This window comes from Rhinolophus hipposideros (genome assembly GCF_964194185.1).
Source record: "Rhinolophus hipposideros genome assembly, chromosome: 4".
In the NCBI taxonomy this organism is placed as follows: Eukaryota; Metazoa; Chordata; class Mammalia; order Chiroptera; family Rhinolophidae; genus Rhinolophus; species Rhinolophus hipposideros.
This window is the reverse complement of record NC_138050.1, coordinates 6,549,844-6,577,417: the sequence shown is the minus strand read 5'-3', so window position 1 is coordinate 6,577,417 and position 27,574 is coordinate 6,549,844. Positions and strand designations below refer to the sequence as shown.

At 35.4% G+C, this 27,574-nt stretch overlaps 1 protein-coding gene and 1 pseudogene across 8 annotated transcripts in view; both read left to right on the top strand.

Moving 5' to 3' along the window:
- Positions 1 to 27,574, top strand: part of PAN3 (poly(A) specific ribonuclease subunit PAN3) — a 134,898-nt gene that overhangs the window by 33,226 nt on the left and 74,098 nt on the right. For 3 of the 7 annotated variants that reach the window (XM_081046009.1, XM_081046008.1, XM_081046015.1), the window contains exon 5: positions 8,194 to 8,355. The exons of the other annotated variants lie outside the window; for them this stretch is intronic. In XM_081046009.1, coding sequence (XP_080902135.1) covers positions 8,194 to 8,355 — 162 coding nt within the window. The remainder of the gene's footprint in view (positions 1 to 8,193; positions 8,356 to 27,574) is intronic. 7 annotated transcript variants of the gene reach the window in all.
- Positions 19,303 to 25,357, top strand: LOC308496576 (zinc finger protein 277-like; annotated as a pseudogene). The gene is made up of 3 exons: positions 19,303 to 19,363; positions 22,193 to 22,381; positions 24,130 to 25,357. The product of its transcript is annotated as a zinc finger protein 277-like (transcript).

The following is a 27,574-nucleotide window of genomic DNA, read 5'->3' as shown; positions in this document are numbered from 1 at the left end:
TCGGGCAAGAATGCACAATTAAACTTTTGATAATAGATGAGTAAACTTGGAGAAATGCACAAATTTATATTCCTACTCATAGGTGCTGGTTTTTCTATAGCCTTGAAAACATGTAAAAATATTCGTATCTCCGTATTTTATAGGCAAAATACCCCCTCATTGTTTAGATTGGATTACTACTGGTGCTTTTGAACTTCTCTTTTATGTTTATTGGCCATTGCTGTTTATTTCATGTCGTTTGCACATTTTCTATTGGGCTACTGTTTTTTAATTCACTGTAAGCTTGTTGCATATTGGAGATGAAAGCCTCATCTTAGATATTTCATTCTCTTTCCCCATTTTGTTTTTGGTCTTGAATTTCACAAGTAATTTATGCTGTCAGGTTTGAAATGTCATGCTTATTCTGATTGCCTTTTATTAAGTACATGAAAAAAGACCAAATATTAAGCTTATTTTTGTTAAAATGAGATTGTAATTCCCTATCCGATGAGTTAGTGATTTTAAATTAAAAGGACTGTCATTATGTAATTTGAATCCACTATCATTTTTATTGATAATGATCTATAGTTATCAGCTTCCGTTAGCAAATGGATATGTTCTCTCTCCTCTGCGTTTTTCTCTTCTTTTCCTTCTCTCCTCTGCATTTTAATTGCCAGAGGTCAATGTGACATTCTTACTATTGTTTACCTCCACTCTCAGTCTATTCTTTTCTTAAAATGCTATGCAAGTAACATGAGATTGAAACTTGTTTAAAAATATGACAGTTCCTGTTGGAAAGGACTCAACTTTGAATGATTTATTTTTATTTTCCTGCTAAATTAAGAGTACTCCAGGTTGAACTTCCAGGACTACGTTGAGATAAAGATGTGCTTTGGAGAGAACAGATTAAATTTTGTTGTAACAAAGTCGTTCAACCATGTACTTTTTGTACTTTATTTTAATTGGTACTCTGTGTGCAGTGACCACTTGCTTTTGTTGAGTCAAGAACGGGACTTCCAAATTTATGATTGAAAGGGAATTTTGTTCTATTGATAAAAACGATCTCATGAGAGATTTTTGTTTTGGAGGTTTTTTTAAGGTGTGTGGTGGTTTGGTGTTTGACACTTTGCCATATTTAAACACATGTACTAAAACAGTATGCCTTTTATTTATAATATATAATTTGCCATTATCTAGTTTTAGCTTAGGGGATTTTGAGTTAGTTCTTACCTAATGATAGTTTAGTAAAACCATGGTGAATTTACCACTTGGATTTAGGAACTAGTAGATCATTCTGAGATTATCTCGTTGGCTTCTTTACTCTGGTCATTGTATTTACAAAGTGTAGTAGCTGGTACTAAGCGCTTGGCATTACTGGTGGTTCTTCCCTATTTTCCTAGGAAAGTAGGGATCAGGAATGAATTCATAAAGATGAGCTTAGAATCCGTATCCACAAACATGCTAGCTTGAGTTTTAAGCTAAATTTAACAAGAACTGTGTAATTTTCCCTAACTCTGTGTAATTCCCAAGGTTTGCTCTTGCATTTTGGAAATGAGGAGGGGGAGCTGCTTAATATTATTTCTTTGAATGAAGTGTCTGTAGCTGTTGTTTCTCATTGATTCTATCCCTGCTAATTAGATTCAAAGAGAGATTTTAAGAATTTGTATTTGGTCATTTTAGGATTAGCTAGAATAATGTTAAGATTGTAATACGTTAAGGGATATTACAGAATATGGAACAGATTTCTTTGAATTGAAGGTGGAATACTGTAGTTAAGAGTACATGCTCTGGAGCCCAACCTTATGTTAGATGTGAGGTTATAGGCACGTTATTTTAACCTCTTCTAAGCCTCACTTTTCTCATCTGTGACGTTGGTATTAGAATAGTGTCTGTCTCACAGAATTATGAGTATAAATGTATTAATGGGTGTAAAGTGCTTGGCATAGTGCCTTGTGCTTGTCAAAGGGTGGTGGTTGAAGTGTTCTGTTGTTTATGATTCTGCAGTTTTAAAACTTACATTTATCTGTTTCGGAATGTGTGTGAGATTAGTTTTAGTTGGCCACTACCTTAGCTTAAGTTCAGTTTATAGCAAAGAGCATTTCTGAAGATATTGTGCTTCATTTTAAGGCCGAATTTAATCAAGGATGTAAATATAAGTAAATCAGAAGGAAACCTTTTCATAATCAGCGAATAGCATTTTAGCATGATGGTTGGTTTTGATAAGGGACTGAAATTTGTATAAAAACTTATGAGATCATTACAGGTGATACTTTATTGTGGTAATAACTTTAATGACTTAAAAAAAACACAGCTTTACTCACTTTCACTGAAGATATTTTAATAGCTTCGGCATGGTATTTTATTTTTCCACATCTTGTATTCTGCTTCCATTCCAAAGCAGAAGAATAACAGAAGTTGCATTTTGGCGTGGCCATTTTTTAGAAATTGAATGTGGCCTTGCTTAGCAAGGGTGTTTCACCTGATCTTGTTTTTGGTGGCATAAAACTCCATTGTAGCATTGAGTTTTCAAGAACAAGTAAGGACTGCTTGGTAGGCTTTCTTAAATTTATGTAGATAATATTGGGGGACTCTTCCCTCAGGCTCTGACTCATGGTAGAGCTTAAAGATATGTTTATGTGTGTGTGTGTATCCTGTTTTCTATAATTTATGTCAGTTTTTACTTAACAGCGTCCTCTGTTTTCATCCTTTCATCCTGTATGTCATTTGTGTATTGACTCCACAAATTACAAGGTCTTTTTCGTTTACAGATGTTTCCCTGTCCATGAGTCTTTAGCAGTGACTGTATGTTTTTTCTGTGCACTTACTCACCCATGCCATCCAGTTATTATCTTTATTTAAACAATGAAAATGTAAGGATCTTAATATATTTTCATGAAAAGCCCGCAATTGATAATGAATGGCAGGACAAAATACAACATAATCTTTGAGACTGACTTATTTTGAATTTTAAGTCTTTTACTCATGGAAAAAACTGATTGGACCCCAAGCTGCAGTGATTTGTAGATCTGGATTTATTATTCTAAATTAATTAGGTGTAGGAGCCTTTCAAATGCAAGATTTTTGACACACCTAATTAACTTATAGGTTAGGTAAGACGTAGTTCCCTGTGCTGATTATATGGAAATTAGTGAATTTATTTGATGTTAAAAATTCAGATGGTTTTAATCAGTTGCAGCCTGTTTTCCCAGTGAGGTTAGATAGCCGTCGACGGTTAATGGAATTACAAGCTTATGTTTAGTCCTCATCGTTACAAATACACCGGACTCCCAGGGCATTTAATTGATTGAAGGAAGCCCACTGTCAGCCGGAAGAGGTTGGAAAAGAAATGCAGGTTCATTTTTTTAAAAAATACAGTCAATTCTAGGCCAGAGGTTTCTAGAAGTGGACCCTCAGGTGTGGTTGGAGGTAGGTTGCTGAGTTCTTACTGCAGAAGGTAATGAATTAATATGTTTATTAAGCATTGTCTGAGGGAGATAATACTTCTGTATGTATACTGCCGTTTTCCAAGTATGTAAAGAGGTTCTGATTAATAAAAAGTAAATCATATTAAAGTGTTATTTGTAGTAACCTTAGATCATCATTCATTGTTTCAGAGTACAAATAGTGATAGCACACTATGTTTTCGATGTTTAAAGGGGGTTCTTAAAATTCAGGGCACTGGGGACTTTTTGTCATTGGATAACAATTTGATTTCTCTAGTTTATTACTAGTAATTAGATTTTGATATGTAATCGTGTAATGTAAATTGTGACATGTAAATTATGATTGGAAATGTGAAGCATTTAGAGATGATGCTGTTTTTCAATTTTATCAAAAGAATTGTGCACTGACAATTGGTCTGTTGGTAACTTGAATGACATTTCTATACAAGCAGTGGTATTTACAGATTTTTCTTTTGCTAGACTGAACTTTTTAGGGAAAGAGAGCTTATCATTGTTTTACTAGGAAGGGCAAAGAGCCTATGATGAAATGTTAGATGAATGGATGAATGACAAAATATTTGTGAGTGGAACTAAAAGAGTTCTAAAAATGAGCTTTTACTGTTTGTTCTTTGACGTAGTCTAGAGACTTAGGTTATTTGTTAGGAATGAGAGTGGATTTCCCTTAGTCCTAAACCCTTGGAATGAGCTTTTATGGATTAGGGTAAAGATTTCTGAAGAGCTGGGGCTTTGGGGGTTAGGAGTACTCTTCTTGAAAGCTCTAAGGATTGCAGTCAAGCTAGGAGTTGACTGTTGAACCCTGTTCCTTTTTATCTTGGGTGGTGATCCCAATTTCTATTTGTGCCATACTTGTTTCTTCCCCAGGTTTTTCCTCTGACATTCTCTAGAACGTGACTCTTTGAAGTGTGGGCACCAGACCAGCAGCACTAGCAGTCTTGGGAGCTGTTTGGAGGTGCAGAATTGCAGGCTTCACTGTAGGCCTGGTGAATTAGAGTCTTCATTTTAACAAAATCCCCAGACGATTCGTGTGTTTGCTACCGTTTGAGAAGTGCTAATCTAGAATATAGTATCAGACTTTGTCTTATCCTTAAAAACTTTCGTTCCAGCCCTAAGTTGTTTTTTAAAATGCCCAATAAAAAGGGTAGAACTGTTTTCAGCTACTGTCTTATTATGCTATTTATTTAGGTTTTGTGAAGACTGATAAAAATCAGGCACTTTTGTAGTGAGTCTTGAGACTTAAAGTAAATATTGTCTATATTAGAGAGAGAGAAAAACAAAAAGATTGGGAATTTTGATGTCCAATGTTGACTTACTAGGAGGTGGAGCAGAAAAGCTGGTGTTTACCAACAGGACATGGCATGTAAAATGCTGCCATTCTGTAATGACCAGCAGGCTGGCCTGGCAAGGCTATGAAGAATGGCAGTTCAACGGGGACTGACTTTGTTTTTGACGATCACATTGTCAGGATTGGTGTAGGAAAGACTCTGGAAGCTAAGGGAAAGGGAAGAGGAATGGTTGCTTTTGTTGACTTTGGATCTCGTAGAACTCAGAAAACTTCAGAGGAACAACTTCAGGGGTAAACAAACATTTCCCATAAAATTTTGTTTGCTCCTTGTAATTTCTCATCTTCCGTTTGACTTCTCCATTTCCCTTAGGCCCTACTTTCAGATAATCCCCAGTCGTTGTTTTTAACGCAGCACGTCTTCCGCCAGCCAGGCCTTAGCTCTGTCCAGTTGAGTTCGCATCCTTCACCTAAGCAGTGATTCTCAAATGGGGGCAGTCGTTTTCGTACTCCCAGAGAACATTGAAGATATTTGGGTTCTCACAGCTGGGGCTGTGGTACTGCTGGCGCAGTGGGTAGAGGTCAGGATGCTGCTGGACATCTTACAGGGCACAGGACGCCCCACAGCAAAGAGTTATCCAGTCTGTATGGCTGAGGTTGGGAACATTTAACGTGGATCACTGCCAGGGTCCACTAGTTTGTCTACCTGTTTCCAATTTAGTTCTTGTTCCTAGGTTTTCAAGAGTTCCTCAGTGCCCATGAAATGAAGTCCAAACTCCTTGCCTTAGGATGTAAAACAGTTCATTTAAAATTTTTTTTATTGCTTGCATGCCTCATCTTTTGCTCTTAAGGTTGGCCCTCTACTAGTGGCGTACTTGTGGTTTTCCCTTAATACCGCGTGCTTGTTTGCCTCTGTGTACACATTTTTCCTAGACTATGATACATGTCTGTCTGTCTGTCTGTCTGTAGCTATCCATTCACCCATCCATCCACCCACACTTACTCCTCCTTTAAACTGCTCAGGCATCCACCGTCTCTGTAAAACCTTTGTCTCTTCCCTTGATTGCTACCTTGATTATTTATGCATTTATTATATCACAGTGAGTATGCTCTGTTTGCATGACTTTGTTACCTACACATTATATCCTCTTTTTGAGGGAAAGGTGTATGTTTTATTCATCATTGTATTCCAAGTACTTAGAATAGATCCTGATACAAAAGTAGGCTCTCAGATGGTTAGTTAAAAATACATTTTTTCTGGGCAGCCAGTTAGCTCAGTTGGTTAGATAGAGCGTGATGCTCGTAACACCAGGGTTGCCGGTTCGATCCCCACTTGGCCACTGTGAGCTGCGCCCTTCACAACTAGATTGACACAACTACTTGACTTGGAGCTGATGGGTCCTGGAAAAACACACTTAAATAAATAAAAGTTGAAAAAATACAATTTTTCTTTAAGGGATAAATAGTAGTCCAAATAATTTGGAAATTAGTTTACAGATGAGCTTTTGCTATAATTTACTTTCTGTGCAATGAGACTTCTTTACTTAGTCTTTTTGCCTCACTATGATAATTTCTGTTGCTGCCCTTTTTTTTCAGATGACATTTTGTCTTCTGTTGTTTATAATGGTATTTTTAATGGTATTGATACCTTAGGTCTTAATATGCAGTACCGCACAGAAGGTTTTACTTTTGAGTTACTTTACTCTCTGGCTGTGTATTAAGGAAACGTAAATCTGTAATGGCACATGTTTGGGGATCTCTTCTTGCCTAAAAGGAAAAGTCTTAGGGTAATTACAGGTTTGGGCGTGGGGGTGGTTGTGGCGATGAGGGGGGTGGGGTGGGGTGGAGGGAGAGGAGTGATGAATTCCTCTTTGGAAAAACAAAAAAAAAACGATGAGAGCTCCTGGGGAAGGAGAATGATACATTGGATTGATTTAAAACCTTTTTTTCTATGTTGCTTAATGCACTACTCTAAGCAAATGCACTAATTGTAATAACTGGGTCAAAAACAAGTTTGAATTTGTGAAGGATCTGAATAACAGAAGAACATTTAAAGCAATAATTTTCTGGCTTTCAAATATATGACTAGAATCTAGGTGTCCTAGTGTGTGTCCTAGTATAAGTCCTTGACCGGTTGTGGTTTTGTTTAAATAAATACTGTTTGATGTGTTGAACTTTTCTGATAGTATAATCCTTAGCCCAGACATTTTCTAAAATACAAATTTTAAATCAGTGAAAGCTTCCTGAAGGTTATATTATTTTTGCTGTATATCAAGTTTTTATAGTTGTGATCTATGTTACCAGAAAATGTTCCAAAGGTACATTTTTTTTCTCATCTACCAAAGTTGCTTGTGATGTAGACATAGAGGATAATGAATTGATTCACAATTACACAGAGGTGGAAATGTTTTAGCCTCACGAAACTTTACCCACTGCTATAATTTTTGGGTAGGTAGGTAGACTGGTTGTCTTTCTTACTCAATTTTAATCTTTTTTCCCCTCTTAAACCAAAGACAAACATAGCAGAGGCCCATTTGTGGAGTGGCGAACCTAAATTGTACAGAATAATTTCTATAGGCATTATTTACAAAGTCATTTTGAAATTTAGAAATCAAGTGGTTTCTTCAAATTGGTTGTCTTCGTACTGGAAAACTTACTTTTTATGTATTTTATTTATTTGTCTGGCTATGACACCTTTTCTGAAGAAAGTTAATTATTTGCTCCAACAATCTTGTGACAGAACGATGAGTAGACATAGATTTTCTTATTACAGGTCTTAAATTAGATACATTCTTAGGAATGTATCAGTATTCCTTAAAGGAAAAAGATTATATACAGATTCTCTTTCAGATGCAAGTTAGTGCAAATGTGCTACAATTAAGAGAAGATGGTAAAAACTCATTAATTTTCACATATAAAAAAACCCTGCCAACCACTAAAATTAAAAACAAAATCCATTCTTTAGGAATTAGCTTTTTATTTTAAATGGGGGTAGTTCTCAGGGAATAAGGCAGTGAGATGAGGAACAGGAAAGTATGTAATTTTTTTTAATACAGAAAAATATGTAGAATTATTTTTTACTTGTATTTTGTGCCGTTGAAGCCATTTCTTCATATTGCAGTGAGAATAGGTAAGTGCCAGTGGAAAAAAATTTGCAAAGCATTTACTTTGCTGATAAGTTAATTTCTGTTCATTAAAATCTTACCAAATCAGATTATAATGTATTTCTCTAAAGCATCTGTTGCTTTGTATAATATTGTTCAGCCTGTGTGGGTTATTTTGGAGGTGTGTATTGGGGGTGGGGGGTGGGAAATGGTGGGGGGTGATAAGGACAGTTAGAGGGGGTGTCTTAGGTATTTTACTTGTTTTCTACTCCACCATTCCTGATACCTTCTCTCTGTTCGTCATGTTAGTTTAGATTAGTGTGGGGGATGTTAGGAGTGGCCTGGTCTCTTTCCTTCTTTTTCCTAGCCAAGGAAGTACCGCCTGGGGATGCTGGAGGAGAGGCTAGTTCCGATGGGATCAAAGGCACGAAAAGCAAAGAACCCTATTGGCTGCCTTGCCGACAGGTGTAAATCAGGAGTACCCATCAATATGGTTTGGTGGAACAGAGTCACAGAAAACAATTTACAGGTAAAAATAATTTTATTAGACTTTTTTTGAAAGTGACTATCTTGGCTGCTTTCTGTGTCTGTGAGGTCGGTGGGTGTGAGATTGGATGGCTTAGATGATATACTTAGGGGATTTTTTTTTTTTTTTTAATCAAAGTGAGGTTAGTGGCCCATTAACCCTCAATGATTTTTTTTGGGTGGCTTTTTGAGCTTTCTCTGCTTGTATATTTTCCTATTATTTTACTAAATTTAGTTTTTCGCTTTTGGATCTTGTTAACAGTTAAGTTCAGTTATTTTTAATACACAAAGTTATTCAAGGTACTATATTTAAAAATCACATTATAAAATTTATTACAGAAAATATCATTTATTTGGAATCTAAACAACAGGAACCTCCACGTGTTGCCTTTTTGGAAATAAAAATTATACATGAACAAACTTGCTGAGTGTTCTCTCTAAAACCACCTTCAATAGTATGTTGTCATAGAGTTAATTACAGATGCATTTTAGTCTTTGACTCTGCCTTATCCGTGCTGAATAAGGAAAACAAATTTTTATAATTCAAAGGCTAGCTTTTGTACAAGATTTCGAAGTACCTACAAAATAATTGAATCATGTTCAGTTTCAGTTTGGAGTATACTTGTTATATTCTCATTAAAAAATTGGTAATTGTATGATATAGATCTATTAATCTATTAATCAAAATTAACAATTTATCTAGTAGTAGAATATCTTTCCTTCTTTACTTTCTGAGTAAACTGGCACTTTTGATATATTGCTAGCCAAAAGTCTATAATCCCACATACACATATCACATGTAAAAAAGATAAAACAAAGTTAACAACTTCGTTTTATTTCTGTCATCAACCTTGTTTTATAAAGGGGTTCCACTATATTATGGTCTGTTCAATATTAATATTGTAGCAATACCTGTGTTGCTTTGGGCACAGAAATAAAGAAGTTATTCTAAATATTGCAAAACGTGGTGTATATCCCAGCTGAAATTTTGGTGGTGAATATAAAGATAAGGAAAAACTTGAGGGGAGAGGTCCACATAATTATATACTTAAAATTTCAGTGTAAAGTTTTGGATATGTCAATTATGACTAGCAATATAGTTTACTTTTTGTCTGAGATCAGAAGGAGCAAGATTTGATGTGGATTGTTAGAATGATTTTTCAGTTTTTAAAAGAAAGTCTGAAAATAGATCGGATCCTAACTGTGTAAGAATAGATACAGGTGGAACTGGGACTGCTTGTAGGCTGTGTAGGTGTGTGTGCTCTGTTAAATGCAGAGCTATAGCCACTTGACCCCGCCTCCCCCCCCAGGTACTCCCCTTATTTCAATGGCAGTTTTCATCACTGGTTGAAAAATTGCTACATTAACATAAGAATATTTGCTAGAATTTTACTTTATTTTTAAGTAAAACAGCTACTAATGGATTTGCGTTCAGTGTGAGAAAGATTGAATTGGTGTTATCTGAATCGAATATTTCAAATACTATTATTATTTTATGCTTCAAATAGTTCTTTTCCTTTAAGGACATAAGGAATGCCTTATAGCTTGGTCTAATAATGGCAGGGAGGGCAGTAATACCTCCCATTGTGATAAGTATTGAAAAATATGTCCCATGTTGAAGTATTGAAAAATAACCCATGTGGTCTCTATTACCATCCATGTGGGCTCCTAAGTTGGGTACCTGGTACTGTTTATGCATAGCAAAGAGTATGTCAGTACATTATTTGTCTATAGTGAGGTTTTTATCTTTTTGTTGTATAAGAAAAATAATTTATATAAATCAGTTCTATACTAGTATTTTTTTAGTTTTGTGTGATGCTTTCTTTTTAATGTATGTTTTTCACATAAAAAATTTATAGGATTGTATTGCCAGATAAATTAGTCTTTCCTATTTCATTTGTTTTCTTTCCTTTAAAACTTAGGTCTTCTCAATCTTAACATCAGAGAAATATTTATCTATATATTATTTTAGTAATTATAGCTGTGTTTCTTAAATGGTTACTTTGTGCCAGGCTCTGTGCTAAGCTCTTTACATACTGGGGGTGCCAAAAAAATGTGTACACATGACTTGTATTCATCTTTTGTTATCGGTATATGTTATTACAATTTTAATACAGTTTTTTCCTTAAAATGTGTATTACGTTTTTTTGGCACTCTGTATATTGTCTCTTTTGGTCTTCCTTACAGCTTATGGGACAAATGTTATTGTTTAGTGAAGAAGCATCTTCAGAGAAGCTAAGTAACACGAAGTTTAAGTAGAGCAGAAATACAGCTCTAGTTCTACTAGAACTTTAATTGGTTTAATTAACTAACTGGTTAACTGAACTTCTGTGGGGCAGCTTTTCTGAGGGTGAGAAAGCATAATGTGGTTTTCCAGACATGGACTGTGACTTATGCATAGCTTTGCAGTACTTGTAAGGTCAGCTTTTTTCCCTTGTGTTTTATCTTTTTCTCCATGACATTTCACCACCTTTCTTTCTGGAACTTGAAATATTTCTTTACATTGATTTTTTATTCTTGACCTAAATAATGTCTTTAGGAATTTTTCCACTTCTGAAAACAAAAGAAAACCAACCAAATGACCAACAAACAAAAATCTTAAAACAGAAGAAAAACTTTCTCTGAAGGTTTCTACCTGAATCATTCATAATTTCATTTATTCTCTCCAGTGCTGGATTACTTTCAAGAGCCCATGAATCCCAACCTTTTAGTGCTTAGTAATATTTTTATTTATTTTCTACCAAGAATCTCATGATATGAAAGGACATTTGTAAAATAGTGATACATGCTTTCATTCTAAAAAATATGTAGTATGTTAATTGGAGAATCAAAGAAACTTAGTATTTTCCTTAGTTTTTATAGTTTGGTGGAGACTAAATTTAGTCTTCAGGTGACTGTTTGTGATATTGATAATACCCATCTGGTCTCCATTACTATGTTTATGGATTTCCTGCTTGGGGACCGTTGGACTAGATTCACTTTTTTCACTCATTTCTTTGCCACCCATTTATTCCTTCAATGCCTACAGTTTGGTGTCATCAGAATTTTGGTGAAACTACTCTCAAAGTTTGTCAGAGATCTCCTTCTTAATTGTCAAATCCAGCAGTTATGTTCAGTGCTTAATACGGCTGGCCACCTTTTATGTTTGAAACTGTTTCCTTTCTGCTTTCCTGACTCTGTCTTATTCCTAGCTCCTTGTGAGTGCCTGTTCTTTGCTTTCCTCCGTATGCCTAAGGTTCCTAAAATTTCATTTCTATTAGAACTCTCTTCTGAATTCCAGATCCAATTTTTTGTGTCTTCTGATACCTTTGCATGTAGATGTATACCTCTATATTCCACTATCACCGCAAATTTGGCATGTAGACTGACCGTATTTTTCTGTTCTCCAAATCTGTTTTTTTTTAATTATTTTCTTATATTCCTTCTTTAGTTAATGGCTTTATCTTCCCAGTCACTTGAGGCTGCATATCTTGACTTCTTCCCCATCACCCTCCACAGTCTACCATTTATTGTGAGAAAGCAATTGAAAGACAGTATATTGGCCAGGTCCCATTTGCATCATATTAAGGCTTTGTTTGTCCCCATTTGACAAATAAGGAAATAGCAATTTTGAAAAGCCTCATTGTTAGTAAGTGATAGAGCTGGGATTCTAGCCCAGATCTATTTAATTCTAAATCCTGAGATTTTCCTACTACATGTCTGCCTCTAATACCTATTCTTTAAAATTCTGTAGTTATCTTTCCCTGCCGAGTAGTTTATACCCTAAGTGTATTTTCTGAATAATTTTTGTTCTGCCTTTCTAGGTCTCTTTCTCTAACCATCCACACATACGAAATTCTAATCATACGGAATCTTCCATACCTCATGTAATATGAAGTGCATTGTCAGTTTTCTGTACCTTTGTATCTCTACCATTGTTAATTGAGCCTCAAAAAAACTTTCCTTCCTTTTCCTTCAAGAGTTAGATCAAATGCTACTATCTCTGTGGATACTTTCTCAAACAACTCAAAGAAAAAAAAATTTTTCAGTTTCCATAATACTTGATGTTGTTTAACAGTTATTTAATTCTGTTTTATATTGTTTGCTTACCTGTTTGTCTTTTCCTGCTGGATTGTAAATATTTGAAATTAGACGTGTTTATTTTTGTATCCTGAAAGTGTTTTGCTTATCTCTAAATGTTACCATTTAATTTTCTTTTATTAGGTAATATATGCAACTTGTGCTCATTTGTTCTGAGACTTTTATATATTTAAAAAAATTGATCATAAGTTTTCCAGGATTTGTAGCCACCATATATTACCATTGCTTAGTTTTATTATCATAACTGATTTAAAACATGATGGTGATTTCTTTTTTTTTGGTTTCTGTTTATAGGATGGTGATTTCTTTTGAAATGTTAGAGGCTCTTCTGTTTTTGTTAAAACTCAAAGTTTAACTTTGTCCAGTATTCTTGATACTTTTCAATTTTCTGAGCCTGGTGGTAGTCTTAATTACTTCTTGACAGTGTCGTTAAGTACCAGAGCGTCTCCATTTTGTGTTTTCACTATGATTTTAGCCTAGACACCAAGAACCTGGTAGGTGGACGGTTACCTGAGACGCTGCATTTCTCTTGATTGCAAATTCACTTATCTTTTCCTCAGTCTCTGCCTAGGAAGTTTACCCATCCTCTGCCTGGTCAATCTGTACGTTGAATTCAAGATTTTTCATTTATTTTATCATTACACTGTTCAAATGCTGTTGTTTAGGAATGAAATATTTTATTACCTACCTCAAAATTGTTGTGAGGATTCAAATTTCCAAGCAGTTAGTAGCTATTAAATAAATGTCCAATCCTCCCATTTCACCTTATCATTCTTAAGCTTGGTGGTATATTGAGATATGTATGGCATCATGCTATATATGGAATGAGGCAGTGACTTCAAGTGTTTTTTTAGGGATTCACATTTTAATGCTGATGCACTTGAATATTTTAAAAAATTAGTTTGAAAATGCTATTTTTTGAAGGAATAACAATGTGTTCCCATCATTTCCTTAGGAATTAGGTGTCAACTTGAATGAAAGGATGGGAAATGCATGATTCTCTAGACTTCTCCAGTTCAGAGTTACTGAAAAGTAATGATATGTTATGAAATTACATTCATTTGTCTCAGATCTTTGGAAATAATTGGATTATGATTGATAAGTATTACTATTTTATCTCCCAAGTGGTGTGAATGGATGAGAACTGTTGGACTGTGGATGCGTTAGGAGATTCATTCTTGTTTGTCGGCATCTCCTTTGATGGTGTTTTTCCCCCTTGTGGTCTGATTAAATGGCATTTCTTGTTAGAAATGTTTAATTATAAGACTGTTCACGTTAAAATCTCTTGTCCCATAAAGTCTGTGAATTCTGGTTGCTTGTTACTGGGGCTTGTAAGATTCCAGGGAGGTTTTGCAAATTTACTGGGTATACTTGAACCTTTAGTTAGTTATATGGTGAGGTTTGGTATTGTTTCAGGTGATTTCTAGTCTCTAGGTCCAGGGAATGGGATCATTTGGGCTTTAGGTGGAATGGATTTGAATTTATAAATGTGAAACTTCAATCTATCTACTCAGGGCTTCTCAGGACTTTGAAAAGCTGTAGAACTATGGTGTAGCTAAAATGGCATTACTGTATATGTGCTACTTTCTGACCCCATCCCATCCCACACTCTTTTTTTTTCTCCTCTTTATAACTGTTATTTTACACCTTTAGCAAAAATTAATATAAGACCCGGTCTTAACATAAGACCGAGTCGATAATATATGATATATATGATATGATATAATATAACGTAACATAATGTAATATAGATAATATAACATCGGGTATAATATAATTAATATAATATAATATAATATAATATAATATAATATAATATAATATAATATAATATATAAGACTGGCTATAATATAACATAATATAATATAATACCGGGTCTAATATTAATGTTTGCTCCAAAAGATGCATTAGAGCTGATGGTCCCGCTAGGTCTTATTTTTGGGAAAACACGGTATATGCTTCAGAACCTGTCTTTATTCTTTCTAGCAATGTACTCCATTATTTGTCCCGTTTCAGTTTTAGACAATCTCTCCCTTGATATTGATTTCTTCCTCCTAGTTTATAAACATGCCATGTTGAAATCGCTCCTGTTCTAGAGGAACGCTTCATGAGGAAATGGTCTGTGGTCAGTACTTTTGGGAAACTGCGATACAATTTGAGAAAGGCTTTCTGCTTATTGTATCTGCTTTTTCATCCTTCATTCATCCCTAATTCCTAGCATTCTGCCTTTCACTTTGAGCACTCTAAAATTAAATCTTTTTGATAAAGTTGCCTAACTACCAAAAGTAACAGTTCTTTCTTGACTGCTGCTGCATTTGACATTGGTGACCATTCTTCTTTCCTTGAAACTTTTGTTCTCTTAGCTCTTAGACTGTTCTTCGTTAGTCTCTTTTGGGGGCCTCTTGTCCTCTTTGCGCTGCCCTCAGGAGCTCTCCCCAGGTCTGTCCTGGACTCTCTTCTCCTTCACTCCACATAGTGCCCCTTGGTGATGTCACATCTTCATTCAGCTGCTCCCTATTCACATTGGACTCCCAGATACATTCTTTTATTCTCCCAGTCCTCTCACTCACTCTTAATACCGGCTTCTTCTGAACATCTATGTGCATAAGACTTCTTAAATTCAGCATGTCTACAGTGAACACCACATCTTTTCCTTCAAACTTGTTCTTTCATGTACACACATCTGTACACACTCATTCACAACTGTACACCCACTCTTTGTCTTGGCCGTTGCTATCACATAGTTGTCTAATTTGTGAGCTCGTCTTGACTCTTCCATCTGCCTTATTGGCTGCACCCTTCAGCCAGTAACCTCGGTTGATTGTACTACTTTGAAATTATCTTCACTTTCAGTATTACTGGGTTATAATGTGGGCCTGCCTTCATTCCTTACCTGGACTATTATCATTGTTTAGTCTATTATCTGGTTTCCTGCTACTGGTTGTATCTTTTAAACCACTACCTGGGTGATTATCTGATCTTCTAGTTTTCGTCATCTGTCATTAGAATAAAATCCAAATCCCTTAGAAAAGTAGCCAAGGTACCTCTTGATCTCCCTGCTGATTACGCTGCAGATTTACTGAAGTGTTTGCAGTACCGTGAAGAGACCCAAACTGTTGCTGCATCTGCCTTTGAACATTCACTTTGCTGGGTGTGTCCTTGCCTCTGTCTTGACTCAGTAAACTTGTCTTAGGATTCAATTCAAGCTTGTGGTCTTAGACTTAATTAGACAGCATTAAGGATTAAGAATAAATAGCTTTCCCCTAGCATTTACTTTGCTCTAATAAATGTCTGTGTAACTTTCCTTATAGGCTAACCATGTATGGCACACTGTACATACTTAATACTTTTTTGATCTGTGGATGTTCTGAGCTGTTGGGGATGTGGCATGGAGTTCAGGGTACATTGTATACTTGTAAATACAATTTGAGAATACAATTTGAGAAAGGCTTTCTGCTTTAAGAGCTTATGGAGCATAGTGCCTGTTCTGATGTCCCTTCCTTCTCCGCAGCCTAACACCGTGCCTGCCACAGTGTCTGTTATGTATTAGCTACTCAAATAATTCAAGGAATGAACCTACACTAAAGGTTATCTGGCGAGATGAGTCTTTGGTCTAATATCAGTCCTGAAATTTAGTGCCTTTTACATTTTCTTAAATTTTTCTTTGATCCAGTTTCATTAGGAAAAATGTTTGAAAAACCTTAATGTATGTTAAATTTTGTGATTAAATGTGGCAGGATCTTGGTTAGATAGAATGCCTTTAAGTAAATTTCTCTTACTATGCAATGTATCTATAGCTATAGATAGAAGATGTGTGTAGGTACGGAAGATAGTTAAAACTATAAAAAATAATTCTTGCATCTCTGGAATGCTGTGAGTGTCTCACTCTCCTGGATTACTCATTAACTGACCTAAATGGGTATTTTTTTTCCCTCTTTTTAGGGAGAGTAATATTTTTTCCCCAGCTTTATTGAGCTAATCAACACATAAATAGGGAGTAATATGGAGAGTGAACTAGATGGTAACTATTAGTGATTACTGTTATTGGAGGACTTTGACATGTAAATAAATTTTAAGTGGAAGAGGAGGAGTTCACCTGTTTTTGTTTTTAAATGTCTTCTGTCATCCAGATACAGATTCTGCTTTTTTATATACATTGGTTCTGCTGGTCTCCATTGAAATATTGCATATTTTATTTGAATTCTGATAGTAATACCACTCCATTCACTGATGGTGACATGCAAAGGAAAGGGAAAGGTGTAAGTGGCTTCGTGCTTTTCAAATCTTAAGAAACTTTCCTAAACCATTTTTGTAAAAATTGTATGTCCTTACTGAAAAAAAGTCAGATACTACAGAGAAGTACAAAAAAGGAAGCAGAAATGTCCCCAGTTCCCTCACTGCCCAGAAATAATGTCTGTTAACACAATAGCGAGCATCTTTAGTTAGCATCCTTTTACACGCGTACACGCGCGCACACGTTCTTGCTTCTTCCCCTTTCTCTTACACATAAGCGCACTATTTTACAAAAATAGCAATTTAGTATAATTGCTGTATTGTAGCCTAATTTTTATTTTATTTGTACTCAGTTGTGCTATGGGCCTCTTTCCACTGTACATGAAAATATATCAATCGACATAATTTGTAATGGCTACACACTATTGTATGTGCCGTAATCTCCATAACCATCTCCTGACTGAGAGAGATTTTAGTTACTTCCTTTTTTTTGAAAATAATTATAAATTAAAAAATGTGCTGAACTTAATCTTTTCTACTTGGGTGATTTTCTCCTTAACTTTAATTCCCAGATGTGGGAGTACTAGGTTAAAAAGCATGTTTGTTTTTCAATTTGATACATATTATCAAACTATTCTCAAGAATAGTGTTTATAGTATTACCTATTTCTGGCAAACTTTGTAAAGGATGAACTAAATGAGTATCTTTGGAAATTTACCTATAATTTGCCTATAATTTCAAGCTGTTATGTATAGAGAGAATCACTTTTTGCTGAGTTCATGCATTTTTTTCTGTTTAATTCTACCATAACATATAGCTTATTACTAATTGATTTTCATTTGGCAGTTTCTGGCATATACATGCTGCTTTCCCCTTAAGATACTCAAATTATAAATAATAGAACTTGTATTTAAAATAACACTATGAATCTCTTGAAAACACTAGTAATCAGTGCTCTTTCACTGTTTCCATCAATTCGATTTTGATTTATTTAGAATGTCATATTTTTTTAATTGGGGATGTTTATCAGAGGACCCAATTTGCTTCAGAAAATTTGAAAATTGTGATACTAGGCTAATTTCAAAATAGTAGCATTTAGATGTTAACTTTCAACTTATAAGATGAGCCTTGACTGGTCTTGAGTAGGTCAGTTTCTGAATAACTCAGAAGTTGAGTATATTTTGATAATAAATTTTAAATTGACCATATTTGGATATGCTTGAAATATGGGGAAATAACAACCCATTGAATTAAAAAAAAAACTTGTAGAAATGTGAACTTTGAGTTTCTGGTTAGCCATTTGACTTCTCCTTTTCTGTCTTACCCTGTTCCTCTTTATTCTCTGTTTTTATGAACATTGAAGACTAGTAAAAATAGCTCTGAATGGGGCTACTCCTTATGGCCATGGGTCTCATCTTTTTATGCCTTTTTAGATTATTTTATCAAGACAAAAATACTTGCTTATTCCTCCCTTATCTTCGTCGTTGTCAATATCTCTTCTAGCTCTAAAGAATTGACTACTCCTTGCCCTTGCCAAGAAACACACACACACACACACACACACACACACACACACACACACACACACACACACACACACACACTGCCCTTGTCTAACTATTTGGGACATGAATCTTTTGAATTAGTCCCAAGTCAGCTCCTTTGTCACTCCAAAGAGGGAAGAATAATAGTGAAGATGGAAGATTGGAATTGCAGGTTTTGGAAAAAAGTAGATAAGGTTAAGATTAATATTAGCATTTTATCTCCTGGTTTGTTTGTGTTTTAATTGGCTTAATTCAGTCAAGGACAGTGGAGACTTGACCAGGTCAATCTAATTGGATTTCAGCAATAAAGTCTTTAAACAAAACTTTACTTCTCTTCCTTTCTTTCCACTTTCGCTTCCTCTTTCTCCTCTTCCTCTTCCTCTCTTTTTCTACTTTTCTCTTACTCTCCTTTATCATGGCTGAAAAGTAGAAGATGGATTGGAGTTGAGTAAGACAAGTCAGGTTGGTCCATTGGGATGATGTTGCCTGAATAGAGATGATGGTGGACTAGACTAGGGCACTGACAGTGAAATGGGTAGAAGAGTTGAATTTGAGAAATACTTAGAATGTAGAATAGACTCCTTAACTTGATGTTTCAAAGATATCTGCATTATCAAAAGGATAGTTGTGACATAATTTATCTGTTCTGGAAAGAGATGATATAGAAAGCAAAGCAAGACTTGGAGGAAAAAAATGAGCTTTATAGGGCAGTAATTGATTTGCTCAAAAATTGTTTGAAATGGTAATTGCAAAGTACCTCTTTACCTTTTACTGGTGTTTGATCTAACGAAAACAAAGAGTTGGTTAATTTTTATATATTGTTAACCTAAGATCAAATTAGGAATACCTTATGTTTTGAAAGCATTGCCATTAGATTTGCCTTCTGGCTAAGATGGAAGAGCAGGGATTGGACTTACTTTCTCTCCAGAAATAGCTAAAAAACTGAACAAAATATATGAAACAACAGTTTTCAAGACGTCAGATATCAGGTGGTGGAGGATAATGATTCATGATACATGGGAAACAAATGAGATGAATTGTATTTTGTGAACTCTTACTGCCTGGAGAAGTTTCCAGGCCTGCTGCATGGGAAATGAACTCAAGTGGAGCCTATCCAGTTGACAATACCAAACTGGAAGTTCACAGAGGCCAAGGTAGGTATAGTTTACAAGAAAAAGAAGAGGAGAGAGCTTATACAGAGAACATCGGACACGTGTAAAGGTTTTCCTTGAGTCTTCTGCTGAGTACTGATCAAAAGATAAGAGTAAGGAGGCTACTTGAGCTAGGAGAAGAAATTTCTGAAAAGATTACAGGAATTAATTCTCAGAGCTTATGTAAGGCCAAGAATAGTCTCCTATTTTCACCAGCCAACATCCAAAACATAATTCATGAAGCATCAGGTGAGCTAATGAAAAGTCTTTTGCCTCAGTGTTGGGGCCAAATTAGCCTTAAAATAAATGTTGCTGTAGTCCTTCCTAACAAAGTTTAAAAGCAAGACCTGAAAGTATCAGACTCATTCTTAAACAGTTTAACTATGATGGAAAACAAAGCTAAGTAATATTTATAGGAATAAAAAAAATTCAGCACCCATCAAGATAAAAGTAATATTTGGCATCCGATTGAAAATTGCCGAACGTGGTAAAGAAGTAGGAAAATATGACTCATAAATAGAAGAGTATGTAATCAATCAAAATTGACCTAGAAATGTTACACCAATAGTATATAGGAACATCAAAGCAGTTATTATAACTGTATTCCATATGTTCAGGAAGCTAGAGGAAAGAGTATACATGTTAGCACAGACATGGAAGATACTTAAAATCCAAATCAAACTTCTAAAATTTAAAACGAATATCTGAAATGAAAAATATATTGGATGGGAATAATGGCAGATTAGACATTACATAAGATTAGTGAACTGGAAGGCATAGTAATAGAACCTATCTGAAAAAAACTGTGGGATAACTTAAAGCAGCCTAACACACTTTTATTTGGAGTTTCTGAATCAGGGTAGTGGAGGGGGTACACAGAAAAAATATTGTATGGGCATATACTTTCCAAATTTAATGAAAAGTAAACCCACATATTCAAGAAGCCCAATGAACACAAGCATGAAAAAAATCATGGGGCTGGGGGAGGGAAACTACGCCAAGGCACAGTAGGTAAGCAGCCAGAGGAAAAAATAATCCCTTTTTGAGGAAAACAAATGCAGCTTATTTCTTACTGGAAGAAGCAATGCAATCCAGAAGACAGTGGCACAGTAACTTTAAAATACGGGAAGTGAAAACGTCAATTTAGAATTCTAGTCTTGGAAAAAATATCGTGCAAGAATGAAATCAAATAGGTGTGTGTAAAGACTGATGAAATTTGAATATGGTGTGTAGTTTACTTAAACCTACTGTACCAGTGTTAATTAATGTGGTTTTGTAAATGCACTAACTATGGTTATGTGAGATGTTATCTTTGGGGAAAGATGGTGAAGGGTACCACTTCTTGTGACTCTTGAAATAATTTAAGAGGAAACACTTTTTCAGACATACAAGAGTTGAAAGGATTCACCATCAGCAGAAGTGTAATTCAGTAGATATTAAAGGAAGTACTTCAGGCAGAAGGAAAAGAATACCCTGTGGAAATCTGTATCTGTACAAAGAAATGATGAGTACTGGAAATACCGTGTTTCCCCAGAAATAAGCCCTAACCGGACCATCTGCTCTAATGCGTCTTTTGGAGCAAAAATTAATATAAGACTCGGTCTTATTTTACTGTAAGACTGGGTCTTACATAATATAATATATAATATATAACTTAATACAATACCCAGTCATATTAATTTTTGCTCCAAAAGTCACATTTGAGCTGATGGTCCGGCTAGGTCTTATTTTCGGGGAAACATGGTATTAAATACATGAGTAAATAGCCATGCGTTGCTTAACACTGGGGATATGTTCTCAGAAATGAGTTGTTAGGTGATTTTGTCATTGTATGAACATTGTACGATGTACTTACGCAAACCTAAGTGGTACAGCCTACTTCACACATAGGCTATATGATATAGCTTTATTGCTCTTAGGATATATATGACATGCTGTCATACAAAACAACATGATTAAATCAAGTAAAAGAAAATTATGTAATTGAGAGATGAGGTAAACAGTAAATATAGGAGACTGCTGCTGTTTTAACACGGCATGCTGTTTTACAGCAAACTTTTTTTATAAGTAGAAAGTACACTCTAAAGCAGGGGTGTCCAAACTGCGGCCCGCGGGCCACCTGCGGCCCATGATCCATTGTTAATAGGCCTGCAGCAAATTCCAAAAATATATTTAGTTTATTTAAATAAACCAGGTGAGGCAATACGTACTTCACCTCGAGTGAGTGGCCCGGCTGTTTGTGTATTTTACCGCATATGGCCCTTGGTGAAAACCGTTGAAAAAGTTTGGACCCCCCTGCTCTAAGCTGATGATAAAAACTATAGTATAGTAAATACATAAACCAGGAAAAATCGCTTATTATTACCAAGTATTTTGTATTGTATATAATTGTACCTGCTGTGCATTTATATGACTGGCAGTGCAGTAGGTAGGTTTACACCAGCATCACCACACACATGACCAAAATGGCATTACGGTGTCACCAAGTGAAAGGAATTTTTCAGCTCAATTATAATCTTGTGGGACCACCATCATATAAGTAATCCATCATTGACCAAAACAGCATATCACTGTATAAGAAACTTTCCTTCTTATTATTTAAGTCTCTTTGAAAGATAATTGTTCAAGGCAACACTAGTAACTTTATTGTAGAGTTTATAACATATGTAGAAATGTGTTATATGTTATGATGACAGTAGTACAAAGTCTGGGAAGGGAGAAATGGAAATATAATATTGTGAGCTTGCTCTACTGTATCTGAAGTAGTTTAAGATTCTATGATAGTGGGTGTTATGGACTGAATTCTGTCTCCCCCAAATTCATATGTTTAAGCCCTAACCCTTAATGTGACTGTATTGGGAAATGGGGCCTTTAACGAGGTAATTAAGGATCAGTGTGGTCATAAGGATGGGGCCCTCATCCACTGTAACAAAAACCAGGGATGCAGGTGCACAGAGAAAAGGCCTGTTGCTGTAAGGGCACAGCAAGAAGGCTGTCTGCAAGCCAAGGAGCAACCCAGCTGTACTGGTGCCTTGGTCTTGGACTCTTAACCTTCTAGAACTGTGATAAAATAAATTTCTCTTGTTTAAGCCACTCAGTATGTGGTATTCTATTTTGGCCGCAGGTGACTAAGTCAGTTGGTGATCAGATAAACATATGCACTATAAAACCTAAGGCAACTACTATAGTAATAGAACAGAGAGTTGTAGCTAAGAGGGGTAAAATGAAATACAAATATCAGTTAATCCCAAAGAAGGGAGAAAAAGGAAAAGGGGAATGAAGAACAGATGAAACAAATAGCAAGATTGTGGATAGATTTAAACCCAACCATATAAGTAATCATATTAAATGTAAGTATCTAAACATCCCAATAAAAAGGCAGAGATTTTCAGATTGGATTAAAAAAAAGAACAAGATCCAACTATATGAAACTAACAAGAAAACTACTTGAAACATAAAGACAAAACTAAGTTACGAGTTAATAACATGCACTAGTCAAAAGAAAGCTATATTCATAGCCGACAAAGTAGATTTCAGATCAGAGAATATTACCTGGGACAAAGAGTGTCATTTGATAAAGATAAAGGGGACGGTTCATGAAGAGCATGAATATACCATTCTTAAATGTTTATACATTTAAACGTGTTAAAATAGATGAGACAAAGATTAATAGAATTTCAAGGAGAAATAGACAAACAATGATAGGGATTTCAATTCTCTTCTCAATATAATAGAAGATAGAAATTTATGCAATTTCAAAATGAGTAATAAATATTGCATATGCCCATGGAAGATATTATTAGTCATGATGTGCAGTTGTATACCTGGATATGAAGTTGTTTTAAATGTTATATGTAGTAAAATGGATTATAAATAATCACTATAACATTACGAAAAGCAGTGTTTTAATAATGAAGCTGTATATTTTAATAAAAGTATGTTATATACTTTAAAAATAATAGAAGATAGAAGAAGGACAAAGTCAGTAAGGAAATGGGAGACTTGAACAATTGTAACTACCAGTTTTATATATATAGAACACTGTCTAACAACAACTAAATGCCTATTCATTTCGTGCCCATGGCACATTGACCAAGACAGACCAATGCTAGGTCATGGAACATGTGGTCTTGATAAATTTAAAGGTATTCAGGTCATACAGATATGTTCTTTGACCACAGTGAACTTAAATTAGAAGTCAATAACAGAGAGAGATCTTTGGAGAATCTTCAAGTATTTGGAAACTGAATAACATACCTCTAAATTACTCATAAGTCAAAGAAGAAATAGAAAGGGAAATCAAAAAGTATTTTGAAGTGGATGAAAAGGAAACGTCAAAAGTCGTGGGATGCCACTAAAGGGATGAAACGGACAAATCTTTGAAAGATACAAACTACTCAAGTTCACTCAAGAAGTAATAGATACGTGATTAGCACTAAATCTTTTAAACAAATTGAATTTATAGTGAACAAAAAAGGCCCAGATGACTTCAGTGGTGAATTCTATCAAGTGTTTAGGGAAGAAATAGTATGAATTCTAGACAAAATTCCAAAAAATTGAAAAGGATGGAATACTTTGCGGTTCATTACATGAGGTCAGCATTACTATGATGTGAGCAAAACCAGAAGAAGACTGCACAAAAAAAAACCAAGGAACACCAGTACGACTTTTCTTCTCAGCAGTGTAATGACGCAGGGGGCTGCTGCCTGATAGGAGGAGGACGGTGATGGCAGTTGAAGCAGAACTGGGGTTGTCAGTATTGAGGTGAGCTCAGGATTGTATCCCAGAGCCACTTTCCCTGCCAGAAGGCCCAGGTGGCACCACCACTTCAGAAGGTTCTCCATCTGGGCCTTCTATTTTCTGTGAAGAGCAAGACAGACTTCTGAAGCACATGATTATGGAGCAAAAGCTTGTCATAGCTGGTGTCAAGTTGGTTGCTGACTCCAAAAGTACATTTGTATTGGAGAAAAATGTTCACTGACCAGCTCATTACAGATTTCTGCAGTGTGATAAGAATCAGTTCCACAGCTGCACTTGAACAGGACAATTATTTTTTGTTATTTGATATTTTACCAAAAGATGGAGTACTTCAAGAAGATTTTCAGAAACAGACTGAAAGAAATTCTGGAATAACAGCAGCAAGAATGAAATGATAACAATTTTCGTGGTATTTGTGTTTTGCAATGAGGAATTCCTCGGATACAGATCTATTCTTTGAACCACATGGCCAGAAAATATGCTTTTGACATTGGACTGCCAGACAACATTGAAAAGTGCAGTGAATTTCTATGTCCATTACAGAAAAAGCTTGCCACTTGTACTGTGAGCGGACCTTCCGGGACAAAAATACTTCAAAGTCCTCTGAAGAAAAACATCATAGGGTCAATCCTAAGAACAGAAAATATGACCAAGTTTATCTCAGTTATTTGGAACTTGGAAAATCCTGGGAAGAAGTTCAATCAGAAGATGACTCGGAGTTGCTAGACCATCAGGAAAATGCTTGGTCTGATTGGGAGAACACCCGGTGTCTGCTGTCTGCCTGTCGTGGGAAAGGCAAGCAGAAACAATCGAGAAATTATGTGCTCACGTGGAGGACGCACACAAATGTGATCTCCTGAAAATAAAGTCAGAACTTGGATTGAATTTCTCTCAGCAGGTGAAACTGGCCAGTTTCACCCAGAGGCAAATTCAACAATGTGGATGTTATGGCTGCCATGTGAAGTTCAAATCCAAAGCAGACATAAGGACTCACATGGAAGAAATTAAACATATGAGTACATCACTGCTTCCTGAAATAAAGAGATGGGATCAACCTTATTTCCCAACCTATGAAAAGGACACTGTACTGTGTACACTGTCTGACTGTGAGAGTGACTAACTACAGTTCAGGAACAAAATGGAAGTATTACCATCATCAGTAGAGACACAGCTAAACCACACGCTTTGAAAGAAAGTATTTTGAACCAGTTGCTACTACACGAGTGTTTGAAAAACTAGAAAAAACTGCCATAGAAACAATTTTTCATGTTTTTCTCCTATGATACAATGAGATAGACGTGAAAGAATAGTTTAAATTTGAACATCAGCAAAGGATTAGTCCTTGGTGAAATAAACTTTTGAAAAAACGAGTTGTTTTCAAACAATAAAATAGAAAAACAAAAATGAGGACTTTTTGTAAAACAAAACAAAACAAAACAAAACAAAAAACCAAATACATACCAGTATATTTCATGTGTATATACAAATTCTTAACAGAATTTTAGCAGATTGAATCCTCATGGTATATACAAAGGATAACTTGTCCCAGTAATGTACAGTTGGTTTAATATTAGGTTGGTGCAAAAATAATTGCAGTTTAAAAGGTTAAAAATAATTGCAAAAACCGCAATTACTTTTGCACCAACCTAATACCGTGTTTCCCCCAAAATAAGACATAGCCGGACAATCAGCTCTAGGGCGTCTTTTGGAGCAAAACTTAATATAAGACCCGGTCTTATATTATGATATATAATATACCAGGTCTTCTAATGTGATATATAATATACCAGGTCTTTATAATATAAGACCAGGTATAATATAGTACAATACTGGGTCTTACATTAATTTTTGCTCCAAAAGACGCATTAGAGCTGATTGTGCGGCTAGGTCTTATTTTCAAGGAAACATGGTATTAAAAAATTCATCGATGTAATTAATCATATCACCCAACTAAAACCATATGATCATCTCAGTAGATAGGAAAAAACGTTTGACTAAATCAACATCTATTTCTGGTAAAAACTTGCAGTAAACTAGAAATATGAAGGAACATCTTGAATCTGAAAAAGAGCATCTATATGAAATATGTAGCTAATACTATACTTAATGGTGTAAAATGAAATGTTTTTCTTCTAAGATTAGAAATAAGGAAAGTAGAATGTCTGCTTTCACCACTTCTATTTAGCATTTTTCTTGGATGTTTTAGTGGAATAAGAAGAAATAAAAGACAGATTGGAAAGAAATAACGAAAAGTGTCTTTATTCAGAGAGACAAAATCACCTATAGTTAACATAAATCATCTGTACCTAATAAGATGGAATCTACAAGAAAAGCTATTCTGATAAGTTTGTAAAGTTTGCATGATGCAAAATCGACACACCCAACTCAGTTTTATTTCTCTATTGTGAAGAATGGTGGCCCCCAAAAGGTAGGTTCAGGTCCTAATCCCTGGAATTTGTGAATTTTACCTCATTTAGAGTCTTTGCAGATGTAATTAAGTTAAGGATCTTGAGATTGAGATCATCCCGAATTATTGTAATTTGAGTGAGCCTTCTTGAATCCAGTGACATGTGTCCTTATTAAGACTGAGGCAGAGGGAGATTATACACAGAGAAAGTGATGTGAGGTCAGGGGCAGAAATTGAAGTGCTGGGGTACGAGCCAGGAAATGCCTGAGAACGCTGGCAGTCACCAGAAGCTAGGAGTGGATTCTGCTCCAGAGCCTGTGGAGGGAGCGCCCACACCTTGGTTTTGGACTTTTGGCCTCCGGACTCGGTAAGAGAATAAAATTTTGTTGTTTTAAGCAATCAAGTTTGTGGTGATTTGTTACAACTGCCACAGGAAACTGATACATACATAAACTGAAATTTAAAAAATTATGCAATTTATGATATCAGAAATGTAAAATAGGTATCAGTCTTTCAGAAGGTCTGAAGACCTGTACATTGAAAACTGTAGAATGTTCCTGAGAGGAATGAAAGAAGACCTGTGTAAATGGACATGGATAGCATGTTCATGGATCTGGGGACTCAATATTTTTAAGATGTCAGTTCTCCCCAAATTGATCTATAGATTCAGTGCAGTCTCTGTTAAAATTCAGTAGGCTATCTAATAGAAACTGATAAGTTTATTCTAATATACGAAAATGCCGAGAACCTACAAAACAAACCCAAGTTTAAAAAAGACAAGAAAAAAGATGCAAGACTTAACTACCTGACTTCAAGACTTACTGTAAAGCTACAGTAATCTAGATAGAGTGCCGTTGGCATGGAGATAGGTTGGCATCGGTGGAACAGCTTAGAAAGTCCAGAAGTTAACTCACTGACACATAGTTGATTTTCAACAAATTAGTGAAGGCTATTTGGTGGAGACAGAATGATGTTTTTGACAAGTGGTACTGGAATAATTGAGTATCTATATGCAAAAAAATTAGTTTAGACCCATACCTTACACTACA